At 48.0% G+C, this 14,778-nt stretch overlaps 1 protein-coding gene across 1 annotated transcript in view; it reads left to right on the forward strand.

The window, feature by feature from the left end:
* The first annotated feature begins 1,203 nt into the window (after positions 1 to 1,203).
* LOC119166645 (dorsal-ventral patterning protein tolloid) overlaps positions 1,204 to 14,778 on the forward strand; it is a 469,222-nt gene continuing 455,647 nt past the window's right edge. Inside the window, exon 1 of the mRNA XM_037417961.2 lies at positions 1,204 to 1,559. Within this exon, the coding sequence (XP_037273858.1) occupies positions 1,415 to 1,559 (145 nt within the window). The 5' untranslated portion in view covers positions 1,204 to 1,414. The remainder of the gene's footprint in view (positions 1,560 to 14,778) is intronic.

Consider the following 14,778-nt stretch of genomic DNA (forward strand, 5'->3'; position numbering starts at 1 on the left):
CCATGCTATACATGATATGCAATCATGATTTTCTTATTAAAGCTTCTCCTATATGTTAGTAAATTTTAAAATCCCGTTATACCATTTTCGCTAAAGTTGACGAAATGGTCTCACAAACACGTACCATCATGGGCACGGTATGTAAACCATGCGCTTCAAGAAATGAGTTTCATGATATTGCCAAGTTCCATTTCTCAAGTTTTCTTATCGCCCCAATACACTACACAATTATCAGCGCAAACCGTGCTTGCTGTTTTCGAGAAGCTTCAGGACTGTAGTAGATCATTTCGATAAGATGACGCCCACTCTGCGAACTGCACAGATTATTCCAGAACATACGTCACCGACAGCGATAACGCTAGAACATTCGATGGCAAGAGTATAAATGCCGACGCACTTCGCTGCTTGTCAATAGTTGATCCACGGCTGACGCTCCGTTCACTGCTATCGGTGCAAGACTGCCATTGTAGTCGGACTCCGTTTACCGGGCACGGGTTCGCCCAAATAAACAGTTAAGTCCCAACATAAAGTCTCCTGTCTTCGACCACGTCACGACCCCGTGACAATATCACCAGTTATGTATGTCCGTCATACAGCCATATTTGCCATACTAATTTTGATAAAAATGCCATTACCAATATTATGGTCAGAAGAGCATGAAGTCGTAGACGGCTAGTAGATAGATAGATAGATAGATAGATAGATAGATAGATAGATAGATAGATAGATAGATAGATAGATAGATAGATAGATAGATAGATAGATAGATAGATAGATAGATAGATAGATAGATAGATAGATAGATAGATAGATAGATAGATAGATAGATAGATAGATAGATAGATACGCCCGATGTCGCCGAAGTTTGCTGAGAAATGCGTCACATTTATTAAGACGATATTTATTTTTCTCTCCTTCTTATACTAACCAGCCAGCCTGCCCGCACAGCGCGGTATCGCTTTTTTGAAGGTGAAAATTCAAATCCGTTTCACAAAGCGACTGCATGAGGACGCCCTCCTAACCCATTCTTGTTCACGTGAGAAGGAGCGGCGGGAGAAAGCAGGGACGCGCACCTCCCCATAGTCTCCCTTCGTTGTTCGCGAAACAGCTGGCAATCGAAGCACTCCCCTTTCCTACGCGATCAGGAAGCTGCCGCAGCGCTCCACTACGGCGTCTGGGGAAGGCTGGCATTGCCCGCCAAGCGTTGTTCGGCGAGCCCCGCCGGAAGCGCGTCCTGTTTATTGTGAAAGGGACGCCATAGCACGCATGACCCCAGTACCCTTCTTTATTCTTGGTGAAGAATGTTCTACGCCTGTTGCATCGTGTAGCAGCAGAGTTTGCGCCAGGAAGCATTCAAGTTGGCTGACTGCTGTGCGTTGAGAGTACAGGGGGAGCCTCAACGCGAGGTCTCACAATGCCAACCGAGCGAAAACGAGCTCCCTTTCAAATTAGTGTATGGCCGGTTTCTCAGAGGAAAGTACTTCTGTCCAAGTGTCACTTGCTGCTCCTACCAGCACTAATGCTCCACTGGATACCGCAAGCTGTGTGTGGCCGCAATGGTAAGTTATGTTTAGGCCAAACATTTATTTAATGGTAGTTCTGATGGTGGCAAAAATATGTTCCCGAAAAATGTATGCCACTTGCGCTCCGTTTCCTTTGCACGAATGTTCACAACAATACTACGCAGAGTGTAACCATCAGCGTCATGTCGTGATACTTTTTTGATACCCTTGTGGTGTCTGCCTCAGTTGATTACGGCATCACTTCGCGGTGACGTCATGTCGCGTGCTCACCATACAGCTCTCTTTCGTCAACTTTGAGGGAACGTTGAAAACTGAGAGATGAGTATTGAATTCCGTTCAACAACATGAAATATATTCAGCCTTTGCCCACAGTTTCCTCCTGCCTAAGCGCGCAGGTGCCACTGTTCAAGATTCAGTGATACCCCTCCACTTTTTAGCTGTCATTTCAAATAGAGAAACAGAAGCGAAGAGCAATAATGAAGTGCTTTCTAGTTACTCAATAACTGGAACGCCAGTTTGAGGTATCATGTGGTAGCAAAGAAATATCTACAGAAATTTCTATAATTCAGAACCGCGCAGCAACAAGATGCTTAGTATGGCAAATTAGCAGTGAAGGTGGCATTTGCGTTTTTTTAGGGGCGAAGCTTCTTAAAGCGGCACCCATTCATCCCTCGTAGCCAATGTAGTATGTAACAAGTATAACATTCTGACCACCATGGTGGTGCTGGTGAGAGATTTCTTCTGTGCATTGTTGAACAATAAAAGATAGTGCTCAATGTACATGCAAATGGCTGCTAAGGGGAAATGGGAGACAGGAGCATTCGGCTTTTATTTGACGCGCACGCGGCGATCCCCATTAGCAGCCATTCGCATGTAGATTGACCGCTATCTGACAAGAAAGGGTTGCTACGTTATACTCGCTGGGCGTAACCTCGTTGGTTTTAGAAATGTTTAGCGAGCGTTGGGCCGCAATGCCATGAATACAGTAAACTAGTATATACCATGAACTCGAGGTGGTTAAAGGTGGGAAGTAGACCTGAAGCGCAAGCCGTAATAAAGTGTGCGTGTGCCACGTCTCGTTTAGTCCTTGGAATGTCCGCTGGATGGCGGTGCTTCTATATGGGGAATATATTTTTTTTTCGCTCCGTCAGTAGGTAGAGGTCGGACGTGTTTTTGGAGAGCTCCGGAATGACAGCTACAGATAAGTGTTTTTGCATGTTTCCAGCTTGCCTCTAGATGTAGCGTTATGAGAGCGTAAGGCGCTAGCGTAAGGCTTGATTAGGTCTAGTACGGTGTACGGTTTTTTTTTTTAGTATTTTGTACTGTGTCTTTTTTTTCTCCAGCCACCACGTGGCTGAAGCCTGCGCGCAGACCGACCACGTGCATGCGCAGGTGCTGTGAAGTGTAGCGTATTTATTTATTATTGTGGTTCTTTTTGGCTTAGACCAGTGTATTTTAGTACAGTTTTCTAACACGTGGGCATCGGTAAACTGAGCTAGCCATGGTCAAAAAGACCGTAAAGTGTTCCGAGTGCGGGGTAGGGCGGAAGGTGGAAATTAGTGCGGAGGAGAAAGCAGAAGATGACGCCAAGTGTAGACAGTGCGAGTTCGAGGAGAAAGTGAAAAATATGATGGCGGTCCAGAGTGGGCTCATGGAGAAAATCGCAGCGCTGGAGAATGCATTGGCGAAGGAGCGAGAGAAAACGTCAGACATGGAAGAAAGGCTCCGGGCAGCCGAGAAGGGCCTATCGAAGGTCGTGAAAGGGAACGAAGACGCAGGTGACGGCGGAAGCATTATGGCGACGACCCCCCGTGCGGGAGAGATGAAGGAAACAGGCATGACAAAGGCAGATACATTGGCCACAGGGCCCAGCTACCGGGAAGTAGTTTTGAGGGAGGGAGGGAGCAAACCAGCAGCCGTGACTCACGCTAGTCACCTAGTCAGCAGCCAGGTGCAGGTTTCAGAAGGAATGTCGGAACAGGTCATCATCGCCGGTGACTCAAATTTGGTCCGATACGCAGCGGCAATCAAAGAAAGGGTGAAAGGCGACAAGAGAGTTGCGATAGGGACGTTCCCAGGACAAACGCTGGGGACAGTAATGAGTCAAGCGGGTGAACAACTCGCAGCTAAGGCTGGCAATCGTAACCTCGTTGTAATTGCGGGAGGGTTAAATGACGTCCTGAAAAAAGAATCGTCAGGACTAGCGACGGCCTTGACGAGAGGGGTGGATGACATGCGCACCGTGTCCCCCCAGGTGCAAATTGTAGTATGCACAGTACCGGAAGTACCGGTGCGCAACGTCAACCTGCGAAGAGCGGTTGTCGACGCAAACAAGGAGATATGGCGGATTAGTCGAGAGAAGGGTTTCGAGGCAGTGGATTTAAACAGGGAAGTGCACAGGTGGGGTGGATTCCAAAGAGACAGGATTCATTTCGATAAGAGGCTTGGACACGAGGTGGGCTGGCGACTGGCAGGACGCGCAGTAGCTTTTTTGGGGGGCTCACGGGCCCTTCGGAGTCCGGGGTAGCTCGTAACAGGGAAAGCAACCAGGAGGACGCTTTGACAGGTAGAATTGCGAAAAACCAGAAAAAAGGTAAAAGAAAAAGGAAAAAGGCGCGTGTTGCAATTAGTTACATAAACATGCAGGGTGGCAGAAAGAAGGCAAAATGGTTAGAGATTGAGGAGCAGTTAAACAAAGAACAGATAGGCGTGTATGCGGTTACAGAAACACGCCTTAGAGACTTGGAAGAGCCACCACATATTAAAAATTATGTTTGGGAAGGGTGTAACAGGGCCATATCGGAAAGGAAAGGTGGGGGGGTAGGAATGCTAATTCACCGCGGAGCCAAATGGGTTAGAGTGAAACAGACGTGTTCAGAGCACCTCTGGGTTCGGGGCACAGTAGGTGGAAAGGAAACGTGGCTAGGGGTAGCCTACTTGTGGACGGGGAATAACTGCAGAGAAAAGAATCAGGAGATAGTGGATTGCATGAGTGCGGATATTAAGGAATTTGGTAATGGGGCCGAAATCATCCTTCTAGGGGACATGAATGCCCACATACATGACCTTGACGGATATTCAGACACCAATGGGAAGTTATTACTAGATCTTTGCGAGCAACATAGTCTGGAGATAGTTAACACGGGGCCTAAATGTGACGGCCAGATCACATGGGAAGTCGGAAACAAGCAATCAAGTATTGATTATTGTCTCATGACTGAAGGAATTTACCACAAACTGACAGAAATGAGGATAGACGAGGAAGGCATTAACAGCTTGGGTAGTGATCATAAACGAATAACATTACAAATGGGATACGAAACTGAAAATATGAGCATGGAATCAAAGTCTGGCAGCTCGTATTTAAATGACAAACAAATAATAAATATAGCCGCAAGAGTCGAGGAAGAAGTAGGCGAAATACCAGGCAAGGACTGGGAGTATAGTGAGCTGTTACATCTAATGACGAAGGAGATAGGGAAAGAGAAGAAAACTGTTTGCTGGAAAGGAAAAAGGAAGCCAAAAAGTTGGTGGAACAAGGAAATCCGGGAGGCGATCGAGAAGCGACGCGAAGCCTCACGGGAGCATAGAAAGGCAAAAAAAGAGAAGCGGCCGCAGGACGAAGTCAAAAAAATATGGGAAATATATTTAGAGAAAAAATCCCTTGTACAGAAATTGGTAGAGGCAAAAATTAAAGGTGAAAGTGAACGCTGGATGACAGAGATACACGAAAAAAAGGAGGCCGCGCCTAGGATTTTTTGGAGCCACATAAAGGCGCTAGGTAGGAAGTCTGTCACAACGCAACAACATATTCTAGATGAAGGAGGAAATCAATTGGAAGGGTACGAAGCGCTAGGTTACATCCAAAAGGTAACAGCCGATTCGTTTCAAAAGAGCGTCCAGGGGATCTCCCCGGTGAGTAAAAGTGTGGCGGAGAAAGCAACAGAGGAAGAGCTAGTACTTGATAATTTCAACTGGAAAAAGGCCGAAGGAAAAATTCCAAAGCGCACTGCCGCGGGTTTAGATGGGATTCCCGTTAGCCTCATTAACGAACTAGGACATAACACTAAAGAAGCATTGTTAAAAGCAGTAGAAAAAAGCTTAAAGGACGGACAAATACCGGACAGTTGGCGACAAAGTAGAATGAACTTAATCTATAAAGGCAAGGGAGAAAAGGACAAGATTCGCTCGTATAGACCACTAACCATTACATCGGTACTATACAGGATGGCGATGCAAGCAGTAAAAATGAAAATAGAAACATGGGCCGAACATAACGATATTTTGGGAGAACTTCAGAACGGATTTCGAGTCGACAGGCGGTTAGACGATAGCCTGTTTGTTCTCACTCAGTGTATAGAAATATCCAAAATAGAGAATAGGCCCTTGTACGTGGCTTTTCTAGACATCACTGAGGCATACGACAACGTTAATCAGGAAATTTTGTGGGATATATTGAAAGGAATGGGCATGGGCGACGACTGTATACAGCTTTTGAGGGAGATATACCGAGAAAATACAGTTTGCATAGAGTGGGAAGGAATGCGTAGCAAAGAGAACGTTGAGGTTAGCAGGGGTCTGAGACAGGGATGTCCTTTGTCCCCGCTGTTATTCATGCTGTACATGGTGAGTATGGAAAAAGCGCTAGAAGGTAGCAACATTGGTTTTAATCTGTCACACAAACAGGGCGGCATGATGATTGAGCAGAAGCTTCCAGGTTTATTTTATGCGGACGATATCGTCTTATTTGCGGACAGTCGAGATGATATACAGCAGCTGGCGAATATATGCGGAAGGGAAGGTGAAGCTCTTGGACTAAGATTCAGTGTAACGAAGTGTGGATTGATGGTATTCAATGATCCCTGTGATCAGACGGTGTCCATACAAGGCCAAGAAATACCGAGGGTAAGTGAATACAAGTACCTTGGAGTATGGGTAAATGAGAGTGATAGATACATGGAGGTACAGGAAAAAGCCTCGGCAGCAAAAGGAAAGAGGAATGCGGCAATAATGAAGCACAGAGCGTTGTGGGGATACAATAGGTATGAGGTGCTTCGAGGTCTGTGGAAGGGTGTAATGGTTCCAGGGCTTACTTTTGGGAACTCAGTGGTGTGCATGAGGGCAGAGGTGCAAGCGGGAATGGATGTAAATCAAAGGACTGTGGGACGCCTCGCGTTGGGTGCTCACGGGAAGACGACAAACGAGGCTGTAAAGGGCGATATGGGGTGGACAGGTTTTGAGGCGAGGGAAGCGCAGAGCAAAATAAGGTTCGAAGAAAGGCTAAGAAATATGAAGGAGAGTAGATGGGCAGAGAAGGTGTTCCGTTATTTGTATAGGAAGAGCGTGGACACACAGTGGAGAAAAAGAACTAGAAGACTCACTAGTAAGTATACGGCTGGTATTGTAAGCCATATGTCAACAAAGAGCGTTAAGGGAAAAGTCAGGGAGGCGGAGAGGATTTACTGGATGGCAGCTATGGAGAAAAAACCGACTTTGAGTAACTACCGAAAGGGCAAAAATGAAATAAGGAGGGAGGCATTTTACGATAATTCAAGGGGAAGCGCTTTACTGTTTGAAGCGAGATCGGGTTGCCTTAGAACGCGTAGTTATAAAGCAAGATTCAGTAAAGAAGAAGAACAATGCACATGCTGCGGGAAAGATAAGGAAACGGCGGAGCATGTTCTGATTGAATGTGGAGATATCCACCCAGGTGTACGTTTGGGCACGAGCCTACAGGAAGCCTTGGGTTTTAGGGACAACAATGGAAAGCTGAACACACCCGCGATTGAAATAAGTAAGAGACGGTTAGAGTATTGGTGGCAGAAAATTAGAGAGAAAGGACAAAAATAAATATTGGAAAAAAAATATGGACAGTGTGCCGTAAATGGCAGAGAACTTAAGCTGAAAATTTACCTTTTTTCCATTAAGATAGAATTTATCGAAGTAGAGGCATTAGGCCAACATAAAAAGAAAAAAAAAGGTTTTTTTTTTTGTCGAGCCTGGTGGCATACTTGTCACCACCCCGTTATAAAGGGGACGCTCATAGCATCCATCCATCCATCGAATATATGATGAAAATACGCGAGATGGTGGTACTTGGAGTGTTGAATAGATGGACGAACGGACACACAGACAGATGCATGGATGGACGCATGAACGGACGCACGGGCCGTTGCATGGACGAACGCAGGGACGGACGGACGAACAGACGGACGCACGGACGGGTGGATGGATGCATGGACGGTCACACAGACGGACGCATGGACGGACGGAAGCAAAAACGAATGGACGGACGAATGCTTCGCCCTACTTTTCATTCACTCCGTGGATATGCTGCCATTTTTTTCCTCCTACAGAAAAAATAGGTTGTGTGCAGTCCGTAGAACTAGCACGGTACAAAGTCTGCATTTGTTCTTGCTGTTTGTGGCTTCAGTGGTGGAAATTCTGAATTGAGGATTTTTCCGACACTTTTAGGGCTTTCGACCTATAAAAGACGCACACAAGTTTATAAGAGCGGAGATGCACGCAACATCGAGGGTGAGTTTGAAGGATGCTGATATGGCGCAAAAGTCGCAATACGAGTGAGTTTCAATATATTTGTATACATTTCACGCTTTACCACCAGTAATTCATTATGGTAGCTCTGGAATGATTATATGCGTTAATTTACAAACATCGACCTCTCTGTGACTTTCCCTAATTTAGAATTAACTGTTGTGTCACAAATTCAGCACTAGCCATCGAACGGGCAAAAAAAATTTGCTATGAACTTCTCCAGAGCGTAGTCTCTAATAAAATGTTGGAAGCTGCGGTACAATAGAATACATGACACGCAGCTTTATTGGTTATATTGAAAGGCTTATTCAGTAATACAAGACAATGTCAAAGACCCAGGAATAGCAGAAGGAAACTTTACTGCAAACAATCTGTGGCTACGTTGTTGCAGATTCAGAAATATCACAAGGGGGGGGGGGGGTGACCGAGGGGGACCCGCAATCCTATCCATAGGCGTCACTACTTTTTACAACTACAAGCGGAATCTAATTTATTTAAAATGAAATAACGCTTTAAAAACATAATATCAAGTCCGCTTGGACTTATCTTCATGAGAGAGCTGAAGCTCACAGCTAAATGCAGTCACTATAGAAACTGACGTTGTTTGCAGTTCACACTTTTTAAAACAGCGCAGTATTGCGAGAAAGAAGAATGAACAAAACGGGTGGTGAATCGTGGCTAAGAAGTTCAACAAAACTAGAACATATATTTACGCGCAATGATGGTGCGTGTGAACGAGCGTAATCAGTGTATAAAAAAGCGTTTTTCGCTGGTAAACAACTGTTTATATAAGACAGACACACAAGCTGTGACATATGCCTGTCTAGGGCACGTGTACATGACGAAGCTCCTAGTTGCATCTTCCTTTCTTCGAAAAGAAATAATATTGCTACGTAGCTGACATATCAGGGTTCAGAAGACGAAAACAAGGAAGTCTTCTTTCGGTTGTGCGTGCTGTCCTTCAGCTTATTCGATGCTCTACGCATGAGTTTCAATAAATATTCTAAATAGACACGCTTCGTGTCATTTTTACGTAACATCTTTGTGGTGGACGTGCTGGGTACTTCTCTGTCTTCATCACGAAGCTCCGCAACGGCCGCATCATCATAGGTCCAACCATCTCACATGTTGAACAATCATCGTGTTCACCACCTGCCCCTTCTTGCCCTTTTCTATGCGTCATGCTACCTCCTGCTCGTGATCCTCGTGTATTTTCCGGTAAGGATGGCGTTGACGTCGACAAACGGATCGACCGGTACGAATGGGTCAGCGCAAGCTATAGGTGGGACCCGACTCTAATGCTTGTCAATGTACTTTTTTATCTCGATGGCCCACCGCGGTTGTCGTTAAGGACGCACGAAGTGGAGATTACAAGCTGGCACTCTTTTAAACAGAAGATCCGCGACCTTTTTGGCGACACCGTTGGGCGGCAGATCGCAGCGCGGAATCCACTGGCGGCTCGTGCACAGACGTTGACGGATTTGTACGTCGCGTACATTCATGACGCCATCACCCTATGCCACCAGATTGACGAGCACACGAGTGAATCTGGGAAAGTGGCCTATGTGTTGAAAGGCATAGCAGACGACGCCTTTAATCTTCCAGTATACAACAACGTTGCCACCGTCAACGCCATCATTAAAGAGTGCCGACAAATCAAAGACGCCAAGAGCCGCCGTATCACTCAGCGATTCACCCGGCTGCCCAACCAGGCCGCAACCTCATCGTGTGAAGCCGTCCGCCAGTCCCTCACGTATGACAACGTCACGCGCATTGCTCGTCGGGAAATCGAAGCTGCCTGTCCGGCTCCTCTTCAGCCACCCGTTTTCGCAACGCTTGCCTCTGACCAACAACAGCCGTCAGTGGCGTCAATACAAGCTGTGGTGAGGCAAAAGTTTCCGAACCTCGGCCTTACATGAGCTTGTCCCTTGACTCGCCCTGAAAACCCATCTTACTCCCCAGGACACGCTCGCCGTTCACCTCCAACAATGCCCTTCTGTAACCCTTCGGAATGGCGAACACATGACGACCGGCCTATTTGTTTTTCTTGCCACCAGCCTGGGCACGTTTCTCGCTATTGCCGCCACCGTTGGTATACCAAACACGTCAGACCTTTTCTACCTCGGCACACATGCACCCGATGATCCCTCGACGTTCAGTCGCCACACCCTTCTATTTCTATTCGACGTCATCTTACGAGCATTCCACACGCCCCTTTGCATGGTCGCCGCTACACTGACGCCCCTTCGTCAGGTCGGCGCAGCTCTCACTCCCCGTCGCTGCTACGTCGCCGATCCCGCTCTCCGCCACCTCGGCGCTTTTCGTCGCCGAGCTTCTCTGGACGACCGCAGCAGGAAAACTACATATTGCAGCATATAGAGGTGAAGCTGCAATACCAATGATGGCCGAAAATTCTCTACTGACGCTTCGCACGCACCACAGCCTGCTTGAAGTACAAGTCAACCATGTTCCTGTAACCGCCCTCATTGACACAGGTGCGCACCTGTCTATTATGAGTGCTTCTCTACACCGCCGCTTGCAAAAGATCATGACGCCATCAACGACGCTGGCAATACTTGTTCCGATGGCGGTACTGTACCAGTGATCGGAATTGTCTCGTGTCAGCATTGCTGGTCGTCACGCCGTGGTCCTTTTTGCCATGCTAGCCTGCTGCCCTCATGACCTCATACTTGGCCTTGATTTTATTTCGGCACACTCAGCCTTAATTGATTGTTCGTCTGGTACCCTCAGCCTCTAACTTCCTTTCTTTGCCGACTACTCTGCAAAGCCCACCAGCTGCTTGAGCCCAACCACTGTTGTTCGCCTGCCACCTCGAGCCATCACGTACGTGGTTTTGTCAACGGCTCCTCCCGTTCCTGATGGTAATTATATTGTTATGCCGATTACTGACGTTCGGCTGACGTGCGGTGTTAGTGTGCCCCCATACCATCGCCACCATAGCGGATAACTGTGTGTTCTTTCCTCTCCTTAACTTTGGTTTCACCCCTCAAGTGTTGCCCTGCCAGATGTCACTAGCCCACCTAACTGTCATAACCGAGTACTGTCAGTGTTGTCGCTGTATCTGCTCCTGATCGAAGCCAGTCTCACGGTCACCCAGCTCAGACAATGCTATTTTTGAAACATGATTGGATCGAAGTTTTCGCCTCATCAGGCCGACGCTCTCTGCCAGGTTTTGGCCTGGTATAGTCCCAGTTTCGACACCGACTATCGTCCCTTGGGCCAGACTAAAATTGTCACTCACCGAATCAACACTGGTGACTCTGCGCCCATTCACCGTCGGCCGTACCGCGTGTCAGCGTCTGAGCGAGAAGTGATTCAGAAAGAAGTGGCCAAAATGCTTACGAAAAACGTAATCGAACCATTAACGAGCCCTTGGGCATCTCCCGTGGTATTAGTAAAAAAGAAAGACGGCTCATGGCGTTTCTGCGTTGATTATCGTCACCTCAACAAAATTACCAAAAAATACGTGTACCCTCTATTACGCATTGACGATGCCCTCGATTGCCTCCATGGCGCCACCTTTTTTACATCTCTCGACCTCCGATCTGGCTACTGGCAAAGTGCTGTAGATCACATGGACCCAGAAAGTTTGCCTTCGTTACCCTTGACGGTCTTTACCAATTGAAGGTCATGCCCTTCGGTTTCTGCAACCCTCCAGTGACCTTCGAGAGAATGATGAACACGCTCCTACAAAAATGTAAATGGTTGACATGTTAGTGTTACCTGGACGACGTGATTACTTCGCCACCCACCTTGAACGCCTTTCGACCATTCTATCCATATTTCGACGGGCTGGCCTGCAGCTCAATTCCTCCAAGTGCCACTACGGTCTTCATCAGATTACCGTGTTGGGTCACCTTGTTGCCGCTGCCGGCGTACGACCAGACCCGGCGAGAGTACGCGCTGTAACAAACTTCCCAGTCTCACGCTCTGTCCATGATGTTCGCAGTTTCGTGGGCCTCTGCTGCTACTATCGCCGGTTTGTGAAAAACTTTGCGGCACTCTCATGGCCACTCACTGACCTTCTCAAACAAGACGTCCTTGGGGCCCTCTTCAAGCTGACGTCTTCTCTCAGCTAACCACCGCTCTAACGACACCTCCTATTCTTGGACATTTCGACCCCGATGCTCTTACAGAAGTGCGAACAGACGCGAGTGGTCACGGAAGCGGTGCAGTTTTGGCGCCATTTCAGCAGGGCAACGACCGTGTAATCGCGTATGCAAGCCGTCTGCTTTCAAAGTCTGAATGCAATTACTCAATAACAGAACGGGAATGTCTCGCCCTTGTCTGGGCGGTTTCGAAATCCCATCCTTGCTTGTATGATCACCATTTCCGTGTCATCGCAAATCATCACGCACTGTGTTGACTTTCCTCTCTGATGGACCCTGCTGGACGACTTGGCCGTTGGGCATTACGCCCTCAGGAGTAATTCTATTCGGTTGCTTATTAGTCTGGGCGTCTCCATCTGGACGCCGATCGCTTATCCCGCTACCCTGTTGATGAGCCCGACAAATCAGACATCGAGCCTAGCCTCAGCGTCATGTTAATGTCCCAGTTTTTTTCAGATTGGTGATGAACAACGTTGTGATGCTTCTCTGCGACAACTTATTGACCATCTCGAATCTGCTCCGAACGACGCGTCGCTTCGCATGTACGTCTTCCCGAATGGCATGCTGTAGCGTCGTAGCATCCAGCCATATGGCCCTGAGCTCCTTCTTGTCGTGCTGAAACATTTGCGTTCAACCGTGCTGCACGACTCTCACGATGAACCAACCGCTGGTCATCTTGGTGTATCTCGGACGTACGACCGCGTGCGTCCCCGCTTCCTTTGGTGTGGTCTCGCCCGGTCTGTTCGCCGTTACGTGTCCTCCTGCGACAAATGCCAACGTAGAAAGCGACCTTCTGCGCCCCCGGCTGGACTTCTTCAACCGATCTCCATCCCAACCGAACCTTTCTTCCATGTTGGTATAGATTTTCTTGGTCCTTTTCTTGAGTCGAAATCGGGCAACAAGTGGGTCGCCGTTGCTATAGACTACACAACTAGGTATGCCATTACTCGAGCGCTCCCCACCAGCACCGCTACTGACGTTGCGGAGGTTTTGCTCCACGATGTCATTCTACACCATGGCGCTCCTCGCAAATTACTCACGGATCGCGGCCGCGCATTTTTGTCTCGTGTAATTGACAATTTTCTGTGCTCTTCCTCGACACAGCACAAGTTGACCACGTCCTACCATCCCCAAACAAATGCCCTTAGCGAACGGCTAAATCACACCCTCACGGATATGCTCGCGACCACAATGACTGAGACCAGGCGCTACCTCACGTGGCTATCGCGTACAATTCTTCGCGCCACGACACCGCTGGTTATTCACCCTTTTATTTGCTATATGGCCATGATCCAACGTTACCACTCCACACCCTACTTCTAACCACTACAACTCCGTCATTCCAATATGCACGTGAAGCTATTGCTCGTGCCGACCACGCACGTCAAATCACCCGCTCTAGATTTTCGGCTTCGCAAGCCAACCTGAAAGCTATCTACGACAGCTGGCATGTTGACGTTCGCTTCTAACCCGGTTCTCTCGTTCTCCTGTGGTGCCCAGTTCATCGAGTTGGCTTATCAAAGAAGTTTTTGTCTCTCTGCAAGGGTCCTTACCGTATCATCCGCCAGGTAACCCACGTCACCTAGGGGATCATTCCTACATCTGAGACCACAAGCCTGCCTGCAACCACACCCAGAGTTGTTGTACACCTCAGAACGCTAAAACCTTACCACCTGCCTACTGAAGACCATAGTTCATGTGCACCGAGATGGCGCTTTTACCGCCGGGGGATGGAGGTAATTCTACGTCGCTTACATATCAGAGGCCAGAAGACGACAACGAGAAAGTGGTCTGTCGGTTGTGCGTGCTGTCCACCAACTTAGTCGATGCTATGCGCATCAGTTTCAATATAGATTCTAAATAGACACGCCTCGTGTCACTTTTACGTGACAATATACACACACAGTAAGGTACAAAAACAATGTTAGAGGTGGATTATACAAGGGGCTATCACTGTATTCTCTCAGGCGGGGGATAACGTTGTGGGGCTCTACGAATGCGGTCACTTCGGCGAATTGCGTCCGCTTGTGGCAGCACCATATCAGGACCAGGCGGAGGAGTTGGCGCAGGCGAGTGAGTCACAGGGTCAGGCTGTGGTCTGTTATGTGAGATGCTCCTTGGTCCGACTCAGTTGTGCGCTCGGTGTGGCTGGATTTTAGGACATTGGTGTACCTGCAGGATCGGTGACACATAACTGCTGGAGACCAAGTCGTGCGTGCGGTGTTGTATGCCGATACTGGGAAACCACTGAGAAGTGCTGGCTGGTGCTTGGCCGTGCTGTTGTAGAAAATTTGTTGTTTTTCCCGTATTTCTTGAAGACGGTTGCGAACGGACTCTGGTGGCACGGTTTGACGCTCCAGGTTCTGGGGAAGGACAGGTAGTTGAGTTTCCGTTTGTCGTCTCATCAATCGCTGGCTGGGTGTCTTCAGGTGGTCATCCGTGGGCATATTTCTCCACTACCGGGGAGCACTGCAAAAATCAAACAATGCTACTTTTTCGCCTCCTTAGCCAAACATTAGCAACTTTTTTGCCTCTTGCACTGCCCCCTCCGCCATGCCGTTACCGTGGGA

Source organism: Rhipicephalus microplus, unplaced genomic scaffold (assembly GCF_043290135.1).
Source record: "Rhipicephalus microplus isolate Deutch F79 unplaced genomic scaffold, USDA_Rmic scaffold_16, whole genome shotgun sequence".
Taxonomy (NCBI): Eukaryota; Metazoa; Arthropoda; class Arachnida; order Ixodida; family Ixodidae; genus Rhipicephalus; species Rhipicephalus microplus.